The sequence below is a fragment of the Oryx dammah genome, unplaced genomic scaffold (genome assembly GCF_014754425.2).
Source record: "Oryx dammah isolate SB20612 unplaced genomic scaffold, SCBI_Odam_1.1 HiC_scaffold_8, whole genome shotgun sequence".
Taxonomy (NCBI): Eukaryota; Metazoa; Chordata; class Mammalia; order Artiodactyla; family Bovidae; genus Oryx; species Oryx dammah.
The window spans coordinates 14,945,523-14,967,883 of NW_024070192.1; the positions used below are offsets into that span (position 1 = coordinate 14,945,523).

A 22,361-nucleotide genomic window follows, 5' to 3' on the forward strand; every position below is an offset into this window, starting at 1 on the left:
TGAAGTATAGTTTCGTTTGGGATAAAGATGTCGTGATTCATCTGACTTTGTATTCTTAGCTAGAAGCTTGGGAGTTCACACAGCTGCTAGGGTCAGTATACTGAAAAATGGAGAATGTTTCCCAAAGGACTGATCTACATGGAAAGTGTCTGTTATTTAACCCTTTGCCTTTCATGTCTGTTTTTTTTTTTTTTGGTGGTGTGCCCCAGCAGAAGTTTTTATCCTTAGGTTACAAATCAAGAGCTGGCTAAGATTCCCTTGTATCTGTGTGGTTTTACCCTGGTATATATTCCAGAAATACAGCCCTTTTCCCCAGATAAACCGTGAGCACATTCAGTAGGTTCCAAACACTGAAACACTACACTTTTTAAAGGTCTGAGAAGGTAGTAATTGGTTTCACTATTTTCAATATTTTAAATAATTTCTAAGAAATAATGTTTACTGGTGACCAGCTAACTAAAATGTCAAGCTTCTATAAACTTAGCTGCAGTTACATCAGGGTGACAACACTAGTTACCTACATGTTGAACAGAAATTTTGGCATATATATACATACACACACACACACACACACATATGTATATATACACATAATATACCACTTTTCAGGTGGCTCAGTGGTGAAGACTCTGCCTGCCAACAGGAGACGCAGGAGACAAGGGTTTGATTCCTGTGTCAGGAAGATCCCCTGGAGAAGAGAATGGCTACCCACTCCAGTATTCTTGCCTGGAGAATTCCATGGACAGTGGAGCCTGGAGGGCTATAGTCCATAGGGTCACAAAGAGTTGGACATGACTGAGCAATTCAATAACAACAACAACATGATACATAAACACATCATACATATATATGTTTGATAAAAATAAGATAAACTATCTGATGATGCACAGTGTGATGTCGAAAATTTTTTCAAAAACATGAGGTCTATCAATAAAAATTATTAAAGTCCTCATTGGTGGTGAAAAGATCTAAGAAACTGAATTCATGGTACAAAGACAGAAATACTCAGTGGCCTATGGACCCTATTTTATCATTTAAATGATGAAGTTTACAGTAAGGAAGGGCATCTATGGTCGTGGTATTTAAAGCAAAAACAAGGAAGACATCTAGTTTCTCAAGTAAGAAGAGCACTGATGTCATTTTGCACTTCAATTGTACTATCTGCCTAAACCAAACCTGATACTTCATTTGTGTTTCAAACCTGAAGTATCCTCTGCCCTTTTTCACGAAAGAGAAATGTATCTAGGCTCTGGCACACACTTTAAACTATGATCAACCTGTATCTGTTGAGAGGATGAATAACTTAGTTTTATTGGATGTTCAATGGTCCAGAACCACTGGGGACCAGAGTGAAAACAGACAACTCACAAAAAGTACCAGAAGTTAAGAGTCTCTGGGCAAACATTCCCACTGAGGAATTTTGTACATTTCTGCTTCATTGATGCTTTTCCCAGAGCATGGTGACTCAGAGTTAATTTCATTCAATTATTTAGTCAATAAAATTTTATTGATCAACTAGTTTGTGTCAGAATACAGTAGTGAACAAGATAGGTCCTAAATCATTAATCCCAGAAAAAGGACAATTCTGTGGCAGAAGAGGCCATACAAAGAAAAAAAATGAAGAATCACAAAATGAAATGCTATTTTTAATAGCAACATGCTAATATCCATATATTATTTAACAGATGCTTCTATTTTACTCAACTATTCCTCTATAGTGAGACCGTATCATGTAATTTAAAGTTACCAAAGTGAATGAAGCATCAGAGAATGCAACGATATTTTTGATTCATGTGGTAACTAAAAATTTCAAAAGTTTAAAGTCCACACAATCTATATATCAGATGTTGGACTACATGAATTAACAACCCGTATGTGCAAAGTTTCTATGAATGGAGCTGAAGAGGAAGACATGGCCTCTCACTGAAAAATATATGTATCTGTTTTCCAATAGACCTATTCTGTCCCTACTTTAATTCTTTAGATCTAGTCATTTCCAGGTGGAACAAAGGATGGTGGGAAGATATTGAGTTGTAACTAACTAAAGAGATTTTTCTGAGACTTTCTGCATTTTCTTTCCTTGATATAGAAAAAAATTGCTATATCAGTATAAAGAAGTGCTGACACAGCCATATAGGACAGTAAGACAGTGTGAGGAAGTAGGAATTACAGGCTTATAAACAGGCTCATTGTGAATAAAATTAAGTCCATATATTAAAAAAGTTTTATTGAGGTGTAATTTACATACCATAAAATATACCCTCTGTAAATGGATTGATAGATGGATATAGGCACATTTGTTTGTCGTCAATAATATTTAAAAACTGACAGCAATAATTTTTCAAAAAAGCTTAACATTCCTTATCCTGGCACCTGTGTCAGTCCTAAGGGGCCCAGAAATCATGTTTCTAGTAATAGCAATAGTAATCATTTTTTGAAATCCGAGAGTAGTCATTTTTATCTTGATTCACTACTCTGCTTTTGTTGATAAAGACTAAGTTTTTAATGCTGGATAATGGTGTTAGGTCATCTGTTCTGAGAGGGAATGATTTAGAACTATGCAGTGTGGGTTTTGAAGTTATACAGACCTGAACTTGAATCTCAGCTTTGCCTCTTAACATCTGTGTGATCTGGGACCAATTATTTTTGAACCCCAGTTTTCTAAGTCTAAGAAAGATCATTATACTATTATGTAAGACAGAGTTAATTTACAGCTAGACTGGGCCAGTCCTATACTTATCTCTAGGGATGACTGGAAGTCTGGAACTGACTCTTAGCCAAGATAAGGTCAACTGGGATAACTAACAACTTATAATTTGCTGTTTAAAGTTTGAAATTCCCCAGGTAACACCCAGGTCTAGTTGTTTACTGACAGCTTACATCTGGAGTACTTAGACAGCCTGGCTTAGCCTGGGACCAGAGACGGATAAAAAGCTTCACTGTCAACTTATGGGTAGCTCTCCTGAAACCAAGATTCCTTATACAAATCTTGGTGATTTACACTCTGGGGACAGAGCACAGCCATCCTATTTGATTAAAAAGGAACCTGGAGATCTCCACCTGGGAGGGTCTTGGGTCCTCTGTGCTCACTTGCATTCTTTTTCACCTGCTGGACTATATCTTTATTAAAAGCTTTTTGTAAGAATTTTTCTGTGGAGTCTTATGTATCTTTTTAATTATTTGATCCTGGGGACTCTTTACTCTATTTTCTTATGACTGTAAGAATTAAATAATGGTAACTGCCTAAACAACAACAACCTACCTTATACTCTGTACTCAATCAATGGTTGTCATTGTTATTATTACATTAGTTAGGTCAATCATGCAAGGGAAATGCTCTGGTCTTCTTGATCATTTAAATAGGCAGTGTCCAGACAGACATCTTTAACAAATATCCATGCAATATAACTACCAAAATTTATTCAGTTCAGTTCAGTTCAGTCGCTCAGTGCTAAGTAATTAGAAGGTGAACCTTCCCTGGTGGCTCAGTTGGTGAAGAATCCACCTGCAACGCAGGAGAATCAGGTTCGATCCCTGGCGGGGGAAGATCCCCTGGAGAAGGAAATGGCAACCCACTCCAGTGTTCTTGCCTGGAAAATCCCATGGTCAGAGGAGCCTGGTGGGCTACAGCCCATGGGGTCACAAAGAGTCAGACACGACTGAGCGACTAAACCACCTCCAAGGATGACAGAGTCACCAGCACAGTAACTGGAAGAACTTAGTGAAGAGAAAATGGCACATTTCTGAAAACAGGTTGTAGAAAATATGAAAAATTATCTAATGCTCAGTTTGTGACTCAGAAGAGTGACTTCTTAAATGTGACAATTTGGACCAGAGAATACATTACACCCTACTGGAATGTGTGTCTGTGTGTGTCTCTGTGTGTGTGTCTGTGTGTCATTCAGTCGTTCAGTGACTCTTTGTGACCGCATGGACCAGGCTCCTCTATCCATAGAATTCTCCAGGCAAGAATAATGGAGTGAGTAGCCATTCCCTTCTCCAGGGGATCTTCCCAACCCAGGGATCGAACCCAGGTCTCCTGCAGTGCAGGCAGATGCTTTACCACTGCATCACCTGGGAAGCCCTGCCTACTGGAATATTTGTTACTAAAGGAACAAGGGTTTTTGATGAGGAGTTTCTGATTTTGCTTTTTAGTTACTAATGTGAAATATTAGGGGGGAAAATCACTGAACAAGCAAAGGTGTAGGCATTTCATTTTCCTAGCTGTTAAATGATACAAGGCTAAAAGATACGAGACCAAATTTGGCAACAGATCAGGACCTAAAAACAAAACAAAAAACAAAACCCTGAGATTTGATTAAAAGGGGGAGTTCAAGAATTATACCTTTTTGGAAGGAACTGTGAATCCCCAAATAAACAAAAGGCCAAAACAAAATGGATCCATGCTTAAATTTGTTTTACTAAACAACAACATGCCAAAACAGACCATTATTAAAACTTCACATGAAAGAAGATAGGCTAGAAAAATGATGTGTACCTCAAAGAGTTTATGATTATCAGGATTTTTGCTTGAAGCTATGTATAGCTGATAGATTATACGTAGTTAGTGGTATCTACCTAGGCACATATATAAGGGCATACCATTAAATTAATACCAATGAAATAGTCACAAATATGAAATTATACTGTAAATGCCTGACAATCATCTCAGTGATATTTTACCACATATTGAAGAAAGCTGTGAGTTTGAAGAGAGAGAAGCTATGACTGTTACGGAGAATGCTTTCCATGGTAGAAATTAAATCACGTATGGGGTGAATTCAGATCACAGAGAATATAAGAAGTCATAGCTATTTCCAATACTTTAGAATCCAAGAGAGGAACTTTTTATACTTATAAGACTTAAAATTCAGGAAGCCTGCATTTCTAATATTCTGATTTTATAACTAGAATTCTACATATTTTGGCAAGCTATGAAAGTGATACAGGCAGGAATCACTAAAATTATGATCGCTATAGTTACAAAATGTAATCAACAGGAATTCACACTGAACTGACGGATATATAAAGGAATAAAAATGGATAATTCAAATGATAACTTTTAATAGCTTTTGTGTTTTTGGTGATGGGGCAAGATTTAAAAGTGGTACACTAACAAACAATAGATGTTATTGTTTGAAATAATGTAAGCAATATTTAATTTGGAAAAGCAGATATTTCTATAATCAGTGGGGAAAATACTTAAACAAAACATATTAAAATGGTTAAGATAGGCGAGCCTTGAGATTTCCATGGTAATAACGATATCTTAGACTATGATTACTTATGCCACATACAGTTCTCTTCTAACTCAAATGCAATAATAAAAAAATAAACTAAAGAGAAACAAGTTGTTTCTCAAGATAAGCTGCACATATATAATTTGATAACTACTCTACAATGTAAGTAATTTTAGAAGCAGAAGACATTATTCTCTTTCTTGTCTCATGATTTTGAAAATAAATCTGTTTCAGTATTTATATACATTGAATAATGGAAGTTTATTATTCTCCAAATTAGCTCTGTTATCCACAAAGGTATTTACTTTTACAAGGAACACAATTTTGGAAATATACCAGAAAAAAATGAGGAACACTGTTATATGTCAAAGTGGAAATCTCATTTTTAATTTCAGAACATTATGAAATTTATTTTGAACATCCATTGACATGTTAAGCTTCCACTTAGAATGTACTTGTAAATGGATTTTGTCCAATCTGTCAGCGCCATGCCCACTGCTTGAATAAATATATTTCTAAAGTAATTTTTTTGGGTATGGCAATATTGATGACATGCAGTTACAGACACTAATAATACCGACAGAAGAACCCAGGAAGAGGTTTGGCTAGAGATTATAAAAGTCACTGTGCCAAAATGAATCATAAAAAGAACATAGGAGAATAGTCAATGGAGAAATCTAAACTCTACTATTTATTAAAAATTTAATAATAATGTTCCATCTTGTACCCAATGGTCACTCTAAACAGTCAAAAAAGTAACTGAAAGTGCCAGGTCAGTCATCCTTCATCTCCCATCCTTTCCCTCTTAAGCTTTCTTTCCTTTTTATAAATATTTACTGAGCGCCTACCATGCTACCACTACCACATTTTCAGTTATTGGACTAGGTACTACAGATATGGATGAATAAGGCACACTTTCTCCTAACAAGAAATTAAACAGTCTAAGGATGAAAAGCAGGCTCTCAAAGGGACTATAATACTAGTGTTACATGCAATGATACAGATATGCTGTATCTGGGAACATGGAATAGTAATGGGCACTGGAGAGGAGGTGGAGTGGAGAAATGAAGAGAGGGGGTGGTGGCAGCGGTGACTGAATACCTAAGGTGATTCTTTTTTTTTTAACTTTTTTTTTCTTTTATTATTATTTTTTCTTTTACTTCACAACACTGTATTGGTTTTGCCATACATTGACATGAATCCGCCACGGCTATACATGAGTTCCCAATCCTGAACCCCGCTCCCACCACCCTCCCCATACATCCCAGTGCACCAGCCCCAAGCATCCTGTATCCTGTATCGAACCTAGACTGGCGATTCATTTCTTACATGATAGTATACATGTTTCTATGCCATTCTCCCATAAGGTGATTCTTAAAAGTATTGAGCAGTTAATCAAATTTAAGAGGGAGAGAGGAGATTACAGGCAGAATGATCAATATGGGCAAAAGTACAGAGGTGAAAAACTGGAATGTGTCAGGTTACCACAAAATTTAATGTTAGCTTCCAGTAGTGGGATTAAAGGCTGGAGAAATTGGCTGTGGACAGATCAGGAGTGATCTGATCAGATTTGGTTTCCAGGTAGATTACTGCACCTTACAGATAACAGAGTCAAAGTAATCATTTTTCAGTTAATTTACTTTGGTGGCTGTGGGAAAAACAGAAAGGACAAGAAGAAAAGGCAGAGAGAACAGTTAGATCTGTATTAATCTAGATCTAAGAAAATGAGGATTATGAAGGCAATGCTAGGAGAGATGAAAAGAAAATACAGGGATGAGAAATACAGGGGAAGAAAGGAGGCAAGGATTCCCCTTGGCTTCTAGCTTGGGTTCCTGGGTAGATAGTGATGTCACAATAAGAATATTTTAGACAACTTTATGCAAGTAAATCTGAAAAAGATTAAAAAATTATTAAGGAATACAGATTCAGGAAGGAAAAATATTTTTAAGTCCTATAGTATTAAATACATTGAGGTAGTAGTTTAAAAAATCTCCATGAAGAAAATATCAGGATCTTCCCAAAGCAGGACTCAAACCCACGTCTCCTATATTGCAGATGGATTTTTTACCTGGTTGAGCCATCAGAGAAACCCACTTTAATGGTAGAGCCTACTAAACGGTCAAGAAACAGATAATTCCAATTTTCTACAAATTATTTCAGAGATTACAAAAAGAGGCTACTTTTCATCATATTTTATCTATATACTTTGTTTTGTTAAAATATTTAGCTATTTAATGATAGTATCTTCATAAATACTCCTCATATAAAGAAATCACAAGTTAGAAATTATGTTAAATACTGAGAGTATATAAAATTATTAGATAGGAATCCTGCCTTTAAGGAGCTTTGGAGAAAGTTCTGAAATCAGGAAGTTTGAGTCTTCCAAACTTTGTTCCCTTTTTAAAAACTGTTTTGACTATTCATGGTCCTTTGAGATTCTACATGAATTTTAGAATGGGTGTTTCTGCAAACAACTTTGTTGGGATTATGATAGGGATTTCAATGATTCTATAGATTGCTTTGAGAAATACTATCATTTTAACAATCCATGAACAGGACATATTTCCAATTATTTAAGTCTTTTTAAAATTTCTTCAGTAATGTTTTATAATGTCTAGTGTCTTTTACCTGCTTGGTTAAATTTACTCCTAAGTCTTTTATTCTTTTTGATGCTATTGTAGTGGAATTGTTTTCTTTTTTTTTTTTAGTTATCTATTTTCAGTGTATAGAAATGCAACTGGTTTTTGCATGTTAATTTTGCATCCTGTAAAAATATTCTTTTTATTGGTTCATTATTTAAAATGAATAAATTCACATGCTGGTATATATTCATTTAAGTGAAAGAGATATGCTTAGTTGACATGGCATTAAATTATTTGCCATAACATCTAAACAAATATTTTTATTTGGTAACCTTTAGAAGCAAGCCAAGGAGAAGGCAATGGCAACCCACTCCAGGACTCTTGCCTGGAAAATCCCATGGACGGAGGAGCCTGGTAGGCTGCAGTCCATGGGGTCGAGAAGGGTTGGACATGACTGAGTGACTTCACTTTCACTTTTCACTTTCATGCACTGGAGAAGGAAATGGCAACCCACTCCAGTGTCCTTGCCTGGAGAATCCCAGGGTGGCGGAGCCTGGTGGGCTGCCGTCTATGGGGTCGCACAGAGTCAGACACGACTGAAGCAACTTAGCAGCAGCAGCAGAAGCAAGCCAAATGAGGTAAAAATATTTTATTGTCTTATTTCCACTTCCCTGCCCTCCTCAGTGTCCGTCATTTATTTAGGAGCCTTTCCTCACCCCTTCCCTGAAACCTTTATCTTCTTTGGCACTGATTACATTATACTGCCTTGATTTTTCTCCTGTTTGTCTGATTACTCCATTTCTGTATCCACTGGCTCATTCTCACACCTCTCACCTCTCCCTGATCAATTAGAATGTTCCCTAAGATTCTGTGCTCAGTCTGGTTTTCCCCCTTTGCATTTCTTTCCTTTAAATTCTTTTCCCAAACTTTTCTCATTTCCATGTGACTGACTCCCCTTAACAAGCATACAACAGGCAGTAAGTATATGACAAACAGAAATACCAAGAAACTCTACCAGTTTAGCGAGAAATGAACTTTTTCTGAACGACTTCTGTCGGTAGATGGATGATTTAAGTGAATTTACAAGAAGAAGTAGGAAGAACTTTCTCTATTCACCCCTTCTTTCACCAGATAGTATCTTTATTTATTTACTTTTTGCTCATTCAGGGTATTTTATTTTCATAAAGTAGACAATCTCGGACTTTTGTACGATCAGTGAGATAATGTCTTTAAAGGACTGGTTAAGCAGGGAGGGGAGTCTCTATTTTTTTTTTTTTAATGCTTTATGTCTCTCTACAGCAACATAAAAGAGAAAAGGACACATATTTTATACATATATAAATATATCTCAATAACTCAAAAGCAGAACTTTTGAAAACCTTAAGCTTGTGTAATTATTACAAAAAGAAAAAAGACACAAAATGATTAGTATATAAACCAACTCACCAATGATTCCACTATCTCTGCTTTCAAGGGTAGAGGTTGGACTTGTGACAGCCCCATAGCTGCCATCCTTGGCGCTCGCACTTGTACTGACTGGTGGGAGAGTGGAACAGGGGCTACTGGCTGGTGGAGAGGCAGTGCTGCTAGTCAAGGTGGAACAGGGACTTATCCGCTGAGTGATTGCTGAGGTCTGAAAAATTTAAAAGAGAAATAAGATAAGCTGATCAGCTGTTAAGTGAAAGTGTATCTTATGGTAAAACATATGCTTTGATAACAAAAAGAATCTACATGCACAGCTTTTACAGCTATTAGCTTCTGTTTGTTTTTGCTTTCTGGGATAAAGCATTCTGTATTCTATAATTAAGGTAAAACTTGATAAATTTAACATGAGCAGAGACTGTAGTCTGTTTTTCTGTCTAGGAAATTTACAGTAACAAGTAGTCTTTATTATTGCTATGAATTAATAGATGATTTTTTTTTATTCATCAAAAATTTTTCTTGCTGCTTTCAATCAACAAAAATTTTCTGAAGGCTTAGAACTTGCTCTCACTAATAATTTTCTTTGGGTAGAGAAAAAAAAATCTTTGCAGCCAAGGAGTAATAAAACTAAAGTTCTTAATGCAAATATAGATGGGCTTTTTTTGATACATAGGTGGCTTCTCAGAGGTAATAAATGAATGTAGGGAAAATGCCTATCTAAAAGTTTGTCAAATGAAGTAGAATACTATTAATACAAACAAAATAATTTCTCTGTAAAAACTGATTACAGACAGATCACTGAGTGACTCTTACATCTGAAGTTACCTCCTTTTTACATTTTTGATGGGATGCAATGAATAATCACCAAAAAGACTGATGGTAATATATTCTGGTTTACCTAGTTTAATGACAATTCATTTTCTTTAGCTCTTTCTACCCAAATAAATTAATGAAATAATGAATTAAAGTACATATGTTTTTTTGAACACTTAAGAAATTTTTTCCTTTTCAAAACAGTAACTGGTCAATGGCAGAATTACTTGAAGGAGGACTAATGATAAATTTGACATTTAAAAAAAAAGCATTTCAATTTCTTTGCATATAGAGTCTACTCATAATCTCTTTGATAAATTGAAGAGTTACATTTTATAACTTGATTGGAAAATATGTTGATCACTGGATATGAGAATATTAAGGCTCTTTGACTCATCCCCAAATGAGTGCCAGATGCAATCCCCTGTATTTAATTATCTGTGTTGAATCCAGGTTTTGATTTTAATTTAAATGTTATAACCAGGATATAAAAGATACATGCAACTCAACCAAGCATAAATGACATTCTCAGAACACTGCAATCAAGTAAATCTTTTCAATCATATAACTAATATCAGAAACTGATTCTTCTTAATAATACAATAAGCCCTCAAATCTATGCCATTTCTCTTCTACATAATTTTTCACCATTGGAAGGAGGAGTTTCAATTTCTTGGTAATTTCCTTTATTTCTACAAAATGACGTTAGTCTATTAGAGCATGAGTAGGGCTTGCCGGAGAATTACCTGTGGAATGTAAAAAACAAGTTTCACTACAAAACTGACAGATACTGACCCCCACCCGTCTTGCTAAATTAGAATCCTCCCTGGTTAGAATCTGGCATAGCAATTTTTAACCGTTTCATTCTCAGTTTAAGAAACATGTGGGTACTTTATTAGCATTGTATTAGGATCTTTTTACATTAGATATATCTATAGTCATTCCATATTGAAAAAGTTTCATTTTGGTATGAATCTATTACTTCTATGGTAACTCATTTCCATTTTCAGACAAGATTCTCACTCTGTTCTCTGAGAAAGGAAACTATTATACGCATAATACAGCAAAGGTGAACGTTAAGCTCAAATAACATGTAATTTCTACTGTAAGTTATTTTATGGAAAATAAAGCATTTATCACAGAATGTATGCTTTAAAAGCTTTAACTGTAAAAGCAAAGCTTAAATGTTAATGAGATACAGAAATCTCTTTTAGGCACAGAAAGACATTATTTACTCGCCATACTATAGGCTAAAATGGACACTTAATTAAGCCACTCTACTTCTACAACCTTTCGGTGGTTTTCCCATTGATCCCATTGGATCCCAAACTCCCAATCTGGACCTCTTCAAGGTCCTACATCCTAATACTCCAGAAACTACAGAGAAAAGAAAATACAGTGGTCAACTGAATATCACTTTGAATATCTTATCTTTTGCAAAAAAATGATATATGCTAACTTGTGTATGCTGGATTCTGTCATTATTAATACTGTTCTGAGGATACCACCACTAAAGGTCTTCTTAAACAAAGCTTATCTTTGTTAGTATGCTCTTTAGCACAGAAGAAAGTCACTAATAATCTTCCTAAGACTAGAAATTTCAGTGGTCAATTCAGCCACTTTCTTAGGTGGTTCCAAGACAGTGTCATGGTATATTACATTTCAAGTAGGCTATTATGTAGTTTTATTATTAATATCTTAGATTTGTTTAATGTTTCAAAGTTAAAGTTTTTTTTAATGTTACTACCTCATTTCTCCTTATCAACCAAGTATGAGGTGTAAAAATTACACTAAATATGAAAGCTATGAAGCAATTTCCTCCAACTCAGTTTCTGAATACATTTACATACTAATTATATTACATATTGTTTTATATCTTTTGTTTGCATGACATTTTATAGCTTACAAAGTGCTTTCTTATTCATGATTTAACTTGATCTTCACAACAGTCCTGTCATTATTTCATATTACTCTGGACTGGTATGGTATAGCTATAGAGAACATTAAGTTGTAAAAGCAGACTGCCTGATTTGAATACTATTCCATCACTTTCTGGCAGTGTTTCTTTTTTTCTTATCTGAAAACTGAAATATCAAAAGGATTCTACCACACTGAGTTGTAAGGAAGCTTAAATGAAACAGTATAAGTAAAGCAATTAGTACAATGATTATAAATAGTAAATACTTATTTAATGTTAGTTACTATTAACTTTGAAAAACCTAAAGCTGAGAGAGCTTAAGCGACATGTCCAAATTTACAAGATGGTAGGTGGTAGAGCTGGAGCCAGAACACAGATTTTCTACCTCCTGGTTTAGTGACTTTTCTATTATGGCATCACTTTCAGTTCAGTTCAGTCGCTCCGTCGTGTCCGACTCTTTGCGACTCCATGAATCGCAGCATGCCAGGCCTTCCTGTCCATCACCAACTCCCGGAGTTCGCTCAGACTCACGTCCATCAAGTTAGTAATGCCATCCAGCCATCTCATCCTCTGTCGGCCCCTTCTCCTCCTGCTCCCAATCCCTCCAAGCATCAGAGTCTTTTCCATGAGTCAATTCTTCGCATGAGGTGGCCACAGTACTGCAGTTTCAGCTTTAGCATCATTCCTTCCAAAGAAATCCCAAGGCTGATCTCCTTCAGAATGGACTGGTTGGATCTCCTTGCAGTCCAAGGGACTCTCAAGAGTCTTCTCCAACACCACAGTTCAAAAGCATCAATTCTTCGGCGCTCAGCCTTCTTCACAGTCCAACTCTCACATCCATACATGACTACTGGAAAAACCATAGCCTTGACTAGACAGACCTTAGTTGGCAAAGTAATATCTCTGCTTTTGAATATGCTATCTAGGTTGGCCATAACTTTTCTTCCAAGGAGTAAGCGTCTTTTAATTTCATGGCTGCAGTCACCATCTGCAGTGATTTTGGAGCCCAGAAAAATAAAGTCTGACACTGTTTCCACTGCTTCCCCATCTATTTCCCATGAAGTGACGGGACCAGATGCCATGATCTTCGTTTTCTGAATGTTGAGCTTTAAGCCAACTTTTTCACTCTCCTCTTTCACTTTTGTCAAGAGGCTTTTTAGCTCCTCTTCACCTTCTGCCATAAGGGTGGTGTCCTCTGCATTAGCTACATTAAATCGATGATACCACTCATTTACTTATTTTAGGATGAATCATGTAGTAAATGCACAAGTAAGGCACATTCTGTTGACTTGGGACTTAATTCAGAAATCACTGCAACATGCGGCAACAATGAGGCATCTCAGAAGCAACCCAATATAAATTTTAGCACCTGAAGAAATGTAGCGTTTTAGAAACAACAGCATCCTTGGCAAATTCTCAGATTGTAATGTCATGTGGCTTGGTCATTATTGTAGTAGTCATATTTTAACCTGACATGAATATCAAAAACTCACAAGTAAAATAGATGTTTTATTTATACCAATTTTTTAAAAGCCCTCAACATATATCATTTTAATATTCTATTCAGATCACATGATACAGACATGGTTACAATGTAAATTAGTTATGAAAAGAAATCAATCCCTGTCATCATGAAGCTTACCTTCTTGCATGAGATCAAACAACCCCTCACAACTAAATATGTCACGGAATAAATTAATGATAAGAGCTATAAAGCAAGGTAAGGGGATACATGGATGGGCAGGGGCTATTAGATAAAGTAACTAAGGAAGGCCTTACTGAGGAGATAACATTTGAGTAGAGCACTGGATGAAGTGAGGAAGTGAGTTATGTGGAAGAACATTCCAGTATAAATGAAAGTTTTATGTGTCTGAGGAATGACAGGAAGGCCAGTGTTGCTGGAGAGCTGCAGTGAGAGAGGGGCAGGAAATGATACCGGACAGGCAGCGAGGGGTCAGATCAGGCAGCCCCTTTCTGGTCATGCTAAGGATTTCAGATTTACTGTTAAATGTGGGGGATACAGTAGAGGATCAAGAGCAGAAAAATACTGGGCTGGCCAAAAAGTTTGTTCAGGTTTTCCACAATGGCCTATAAAAAATCTGAACAAACTTTCTGGCCAACACAATAAAAGGACCAGATTCACATTTTACAAGGGTCGCTCTGGATTCTGTGTAAACAGACCACAGGAGGCAAAAGCGGAAGCAGAGCCCTGTTAGGAGGCCATTTATTCAGGCAGTAAATATTTATTGAACACTTACTAATAGAAGAGTTTGTCCCAGGTGCAGACGATACAGCAGTAAACGCGAGTGTGCTCAATCAAAAGTCATATCTGACTCTTTGCGACACCATGGCCTATCTGTCGCCCACCAGGCTCCTCTGTCTATGGCACTTCCCAAGCAAGAATACTGGAGTGGCCTGCCTTTTCCTACTCCAGAGGACCTCCCTGACCCAGGAATCCAATCCAGTTTCCTGTGTCTCCTGCACTGAGATGAATATTTAGATCATTAATTTTTCAGATTTTTGGTTTTTAAGAATACACAGAACTGTACAAAAAAGATCTTCATGACCTGGATAATCACGATGGTGTGATCACTGATCTAGAGCCAGACATCCTGGAATGTGAAGTCAAGTGGGCCTTAGGAAGCATCACTACGAACAAAGCTAGTGGAGGTGATGGAATTCCAGTTGAGCTGTTTCAAATCCTGAAAGATGATGCTGTGAAAGTGTTGCACTCTATATGCCAGCAAATTTGGAAAACTCAGCAGTGGCCACAGGACTGGAAAAGGCCAGTTTTCATTCCAATCCCAAAGAAAGGCAATGCCAAAGAATGCTCAAACTACCGCACAATTGTACTCATCTCACATGCTAGTAAAGTAATGCTCAAAATTCTCCAAGCCAGACTTCAGCAATACGTGAGCCATGAACTCCCTGATGTTCAAGCTGGTTTTAGAAAAGGCAGAGGAACCAGAGATCAAATTGCCAAAATCCGCTGGATCATGGAAAAAGCAAGAGAGTTCCAGAAAAACATCTATTTCTGCTTTATTGACTATGCCAAAGCCTTTGACTGTGGGGATCACAATAAACTGTGGAAAATTCTAAAAGAGATGGGAATACCAGACCACCTGACCTGCCTCTTGAGAAATCTGTATGCAGGTCAGGAAGCAACAGTTAGAACTGGACATGGAATAACAGAGTGGTTCCAAATAGGAAAAGGAGTATGTCAAGGCTGTATATTGTCACCCTGCTTATTTATAAGCAGAGTACATCATGAGAAATGCTGGACTGGAAGAAACACAAGCTGAAATCAAGATTGCCAGGAGAAATATCAATAACCTCAGATATGCAGATGACACCACCCTTATGACAGAAAGTAAAGAGGAGCTAAAGAGCCTCTTGATGAAAGTGAAAGTGGAGGGTGAAAAAGTTGGCTTAAAACTCAACATTCAGAAAACAAAGATCATGGCATCTGGTCCCATCACTTCATGGGAAATAGATGGGGAAACAGTGTCAGACTTTATTTTCTGGTGCTCCAAAATCACTGCAGATGGTGACTGCAGCCATGAAATTAAAAGACACTTACTCCTTGGAAGAAAAGTTATGACCAACCTAGATAGTATATTCAAAAGCAGAGACATTACTTTGCCGACTAAGGTCCATCTAGTCAAGGCTATGGTTTTTCCAGTAGTCATGTATGGATGTGAGAGTTGGACTGTGAAGAAGGCTGAGCACCGAAGAATTGATGTGTTTGAACTGTGGTGTTGGAGAAGACTCCTGAGAGTCCCTTGGACTGCAAGGAGATCCAACCAGTCCATTCTGAAGGAGATCAGCCCTGGGTGTTCTTTGGAAGGAATGATGCTAAAGCTGAAACTCCAGTACTGTGGCCATCTCATACAAAGAGTTGACTCATTGGAAAAGACTGTGTTGCTGGAAGGGATTGAGGGCAGGAGGAGAAGGGGATGACAGAGGATGAGATGGCTGGATGGCATCACTGACTCGATGGACGTGAGTCTGAGTGAACTCCAGGAGTTGGTGATGGACAGGGAGGCCTGGCGTGCTGTGATTCATGGCGTCGCAAAGAGTCGGACACGACTGAGCAACTGAACTGAACGTATGTATCCTAAAGTTTTTAAATGCATATCTTTATATACTACAAGTTTTATTTTGTTTCTATTATTTCAGTTTAAAATATTTTCTAATATCCTGTGATTCTCCAACCTAAAGGCTAGGAGTATATTAATATCCAAATACTTGGGGATTTTTATTTTCTATATGTTATCTTTTAGCTATCATTTTCTAAGTTATTTTATAATCGATTAATTCTATTAAAGTAGTGAAAGAGAAAGTTGCTCAGTTGTTTGACTCTTTGAGACCCCATGGACTATACAGTCCATGGTATTCTCAGGCCAGAATACTGGTTTGGATAGCCTTTCCCTTCTCCACAGGGGTCTTTCCAACCCAGGGATCAAACCCAGGTCTCCCACATAGTAGGAGGATTCTTTACCAGCTGAGCCATAAGGGAAGCCCAAGAATACTAGAGTGGGTAGCCTAACCCTTCTCCAGCACATCTTCCTGACCCAGAAACTGAACTGGGGTCTCCTGCATTGAGGGTGGATTCTTTACCAACTGAGCTATCAGGGATGCCCTACATCTGTCAAGATCTGGTCTATGAATCAGTATATTGTAAATTTGCTAAATAATCCATGTGTATCTGAAAACAATGTGCATTCTGCAATTTAGGGGTATGGTGCTTTTATACACACACACACACACACACACACACACACACACACACACACGTCTTGTTTGTTGGTTTATTTAGTTATTTCCTCATTCATTCAATAAAGGAATCAAAACCTTGAAGTGGCTTTTTAAACTTAAGAACGAAACTAAAAGGTGTTCCATAAACTGAAGAAATACAGTGATTACGGAAAATGAAGTTATATTCCAGGCCTGAAAAGGCACTTGACACTTGGGATCATTGTTTTGACAAGACCCACACCGATGCCCTGCAACATTTTTTCTTTCCTGGTTATAATAGGCCGATTCATCCCACGTTTCAATAAGTTGACGGGAAGCAGTTTACCTGATTTTCATCCTGTACTTCCATGTTGTATTGGTCACCTGGCTGAACTTCCGTGACTTTCTCCCCAAGGAGGAAACCCAGACGAGTCATGAGTGTGTTTGCTGCCTCATCTACAGACGGAGGGGGACCAAGATCCTGTTCAGCATCACCTGCAACAGGAAGACATTGAAACACCTGAATCTTTCAAAATAAAATGGCCAGTTTTACAACTATTTTTACATTGTTTGGTCATTTCCTTTGTTTTCACATTCTAAATCCAAAATTATGAGGTCCCTGACCAGAAGCTTATTTTTCCACTGTTACATATTACAATTGACAGTCTACTCAGAATTCTCAATATATTTACTTGAAACCCTTGAGTTTGAGAAAATGTTTTTTGCAACTCACTCAAAAGAAGTTTCCCATTTCTGTCGCAGTTGGCTTTCCAATACAAGTCCTAGTCTTGGGGTCTAGCTCCTGGCCACAATCACTGCCTTCATTCAGGTTCTTTTATCTCTTTTTTCTTAGTTTGTGTAAATATTCTTTTTTATTTTAAAATCAGTTCAAACTTACAAAAAAGTTTCAATAGTACAAAGAACAATTTTTTCCCCCTTAATCATTTTAAAATATAGACATGCTACCCATCAGCCCCAGATAGTATGCATTTTCTATGAACAAGGACATTTTCTTACATAACCACAATACCACCAGAGAAATCAGGAACCTAACATTTTACATTGTAATCTCACCCACAGACCCCATTTAAGTTTTGATATTTATCCAGTAACGTCATTTCTAGCAAGAAGATCCAATTCAGGATTAAGCAATGCACTTAGTTCTCAGTTTTCTTTGACTCTCTGAATCTCAAACAGTTCCTCAGTCTTTTCTTAACTTTCACAACCTTGACACTTTTGAAGATTGTAAGTCAGATATTTTGTACCATGTTACTCAATTTCAACTTTTCTCACGGTACCTCATAATTTAATTCAGGGTAAGCATTTTTGGCAGCACTTTCACAAAATTAATGCTGTGTTAACTTAGATCACTTGGTTATGGTAGTGTCTGCCAGGTTTTTCCACTCTAAAATTATACAATTTCTCTTTGTAATTAATAAATGTTTTGTGGGGAGATACTTTGAGAATATATACATAATCCTTTCCTCACCAAATTTTGAAATTAAAAAAATTTTTGATAAAAATACATGTAACAATATTTGCCATTTTAACCATGTTTAAGCATACAGTTCAGTGGCAATAAATGCACTCACAACATCGTGCAACCATCTCCATTTTCAGAACTGTTTAATCACCCCCCAGAGAAACTGCATCCACTAAACAAAACTTCCCAAGCCTATAACCTTTATTCTACTTCCTGTTTCTAGGAATTTGTCTATTCTAGGCACCTTATATAAGTGGAATCATACAATATTCGTCCTTTTATGTCTAGCTTATCTCACTTTGCACATTTTCAACATTCATTCATGTTATAGCATGTATCAGAATTTCACTCCTTGTAATGGCTAAATTATATTCTATGTACATACCCATTTAGTTTATTTAGTCATCTATCCATCACACTGGACACTTGAGCTGTTTCCACCTACTAGATAGTAACAATAATCGTATGAACACTAGTATACAACAGCCGTTTGAATCTCCTCAATAAACTTTTGCCCACTATTTTTGGCATACATTAATGTTTCCCAGTTAAATTAATTACTATTATGCTTTCCAAATAGTAATTTTTCTAAATTCATCACTCTTTTACAGTTTAGTTTCTCTTCCTTTATCTATGTGTCTATCTATGTACATACCTATCTGAACTCAAAGACTCCTATTTTACTCAATGAGTTATAATCTGGTACTGTTATAATTTATTTTGTTGCTCAAATCATCCCAGAGTTGGCCAGGCAAGGCTTTTCAATTTGGCTCCTGTAGCCTTCTGACATATCCCTGTCATTTCCTGAGTACCTCTTTGCTTTCTGTCACAAGATGTTGCAGGTTATCTTCTCTGCCCTAGCCCTTGAATCAGTCCTTTTTTCCAAGAAAGCCTGATTTTTTTTTAAAGAGGGTAAACGTATTTAGAATATCAGATATGCTCATCAGATGAGGATGTCACTGCCCTGCAGGTCCACCACATGGGCAAAGTTAGAGAGTTATGTTCATACATATATGCATACACACAGCTCTATATTCATTTTAATCTGTAAATCCATATATAAACACCACCCCCCACAAAAGTTCACAGATGAGACCTAATTCAATACCACAGGGTTGAATATGAATTTCTTCCTTTCCAAGGTTGTAACTTTTCTGCAACAGTGAAAAACCTGATCTTCATTTTCCTTACTTATTTAATCTATTCTCCTTACATGTGACAAACCTCACTGCTGCTCACTGCTACCCTGCACCCAGGTGCTCTACTCACTCTGGTTGGGTTCCTACCCTGAACTATCACTTTCCCAGTCAGGTCATTTTTTCAAAACTGATGTATAATTCATATACCATAAGCTCCTCCCCCTTAGAGTATACAGCTCAGTGGCTTTAGTATATTCATAAGTTTATCACCCCTCCAATTCCTGAACATTTTCATCACTCCAAAAAGAAACCCGCTCAGGTTCACTTTTTTAGCCTGAAATTTAGACCCCTAAATTTTTTGATCTCTGGCTTTCACTGTAATCTTCTGTTTCCAGTCTGCTACCTTCTTTTGATACAATTAGTTTTTAAGCTTCTGTATTTAGGCTATTTTTCAGGGGTTACCAACTACAGATATTGTTCTTTTTCAGACCTTTTCACTGAGGGCTGCTGAACAAAGTCAATATGAGGATCTTCCTTAGTCTCATCATCAAAATAAATTTATTTCCAAATAAAGAATTTATAGAAATTTACAGATATAAAGAAGAGCCAGGGGACAAGATGATCTATTTTAAATGTGATGCAGAACTAATTTACCTAAACTGAATTTATCTGTTTACATTAACTTGATTCATTGTCAACATTTTTTCAGATTTCGTTTTATGCTCAAGTATATTTATAACAATTCACAGTAGCACATATCCCATATACGGTATTACCAAAATCATTTTTTTTTTGCTATCCTTTCACCATAGCAAGCGTTAACTATAGTGCCATATGATTTGATACGAAAGCACAATAGCTTAATTTCTTTGGATAGTCTGTGTTACACATTAAATCCCTCCAAATGGCAAGAAAATGAGATTATCTAGCCCCAAAAGTCCATGGGGACTGTAGCCCGCCAAGCTACTTTATACATGAGATCTTCCATGCAAAAATACTAGAGTGGGTTGCCATTTCATCCAACCCCAGGATCGAACCCATGTCCCCTGTGTCTCCTAAATTGGCAGGCAGTTCTTTTACCACTGAGCCACCTGGGAAGCCCCACATTTTTGTATAGCATTACTGAACTCAAAGTGTGGAAAATCTATATAGAATTCTTATTGGATTTATGTCAGAGTAGAAAAACAGGATCTATATTCCTTCTCCACTTCCTCTCCAAGAAACAACAAAAATGGATTTCTCTGCCACAGAACAGAAAGATATCCCTGGGGCTTTATCACCTCTATAACATCCAACATTACAGACAGTTCCTTCTCTTTCTGCCTCTGCCCAACTAAGGTACTCAAACAAAATCTCAGGAAAAAGTTGTTATATATGCAAATACATCTTTGAATCAAGTACCCTAAATCTAAAAAATAACACAAATGAATGTTTATAAAAACAGCAACAGACTTACAGAGAGAGAAAACAAACCTGTGGTTATCAAAGGGGCGAGAGAAGGAAGGAGGGATAAATCAGGGGTAATGGATTAGCAGATACAAACTACATGTAAAACAGGTAAGCAACAGGATATACTGTTCAGCACAGGGAATTACACCCATTTTCTTATAATAATCTTTAATGGAATATAATCTGCAAAAATAATCACTATGTAATAAACCTGAAACTAACAATATTGTAAGTGAAATATGCTTCAATAAAAACAAACAAATCCCTCTCTTCATTCAAGCAAATTTCCACCTTTAAACCCTTGCTAGAAAGAATTTTTCATTTTGTTACTATAGTGTGTGGAATTTCTAAACTACTAAGTCATCTATTTAATATTATTAAAATTTATCAAAGCCTACTACAATAACAAGAATACTTATAGTACATGAAATCAAAAGTAAACAGATTCTGGGTAAAACGCTGAAAGTTATTTTGAAGATATTTATAATAAAATACAAAAGTCCCTGACCTCTTTAGATTTCACAACATACTACTACACGACATACAAATGGCAGGCAGAGACTATAATTACATTATCATTTCATGCATTATTCACTAAAGTCCAAATGTTACTCACTTAAGAAAGAGGCCAGTAGAAAAATAAACCAAATTCTTCCTTTTTCTTCTAGGCTCTTTTACTCATGTTACAGTTATTTTTACTATGTCGCTCAAGTGTCTTAATTGTTTTCCTAAATATTTCTTTTAAAGGATACTAATATTTATTACTTTGAAGAAGTCTCCAAGTTCATATCCTTTACCTCAAAGGATTGATCGGAGAAATGATATAGTGACCAGATTTTGCTGAAATTACTACAGAAAAAACGGGTAAGATATTGATAAAACAAGTTGTCAAAATTATTGGAGCTAGGAAGTTAGTACATAGCAGTGCATCATTCTATTCTCCATCACTGTGAATGTTTGGAACTTTGAGAAAAAATTATGCAGGGAAGTTTCTTTTAAATAACGTGAAAGTAAAGTCGCTCAGTCATGTCCGACTCTTTGCAACCCCATGGACTATAGCCTACCAGGCTCCTCTGTCCATGGGATTTTCCAGGCAATAGTCCTGGAATGGATTGCCATTTCCTTCTCCAGGGGATCTTCCCAACCCAGGGATAGAACCCAGGTCTCCCACATTGTAGACAGACGTTTTACTGTGTGAGCCACCTTAGTGATTCTCAACTGGTGACAATTCTTCCCCCAGGGAACACGTGGCAATGACCAGAGATATTTCTGGCTGTCACACTGTGGGGAGGGGTGTTGCTCCTGGCACCTGGTAGGTAGAGGCCAAGGATGCTGTTAACCATCCTACAATACACAAGACATCTCCCCACAACAAAGGATTATCTAGCCCTGAAAGTCATTAAATAGTATTAAGGTTGAAAAACCCTGAAACAGCTCAAATCACCTTATCCTTTGTTGTTGTTCAGCTGCCAGGTCGTGTCTGACTCTTTGCAACCCCTTACCCTTTAAAAATCTATCAAACTGAATGAACTCAACATAGCAGGAAAACAAGTGCCCAACCTGTTACTTCTGAGGATT

General features: G+C 36.8%; 1 protein-coding gene across 1 annotated transcript in view; it reads right to left on the minus strand.

The window, feature by feature from the left end:
• The window catches only part of TANC2 (tetratricopeptide repeat, ankyrin repeat and coiled-coil containing 2), a 361,965-nt gene that overhangs the window by 131,163 nt on the left and 208,441 nt on the right, over positions 1–22,361 (minus strand). Inside the window, exons 6-7 of the mRNA XM_040245030.1 lie at positions 17,059–17,207; positions 9,269–9,455 (exon numbers count right to left, since the gene is read on the minus strand). Of these exons, the coding sequence (XP_040100964.1) occupies positions 9,269–9,455; positions 17,059–17,207 (336 nt within the window). The remainder of the gene's footprint in view (positions 1–9,268; positions 9,456–17,058; positions 17,208–22,361) is intronic.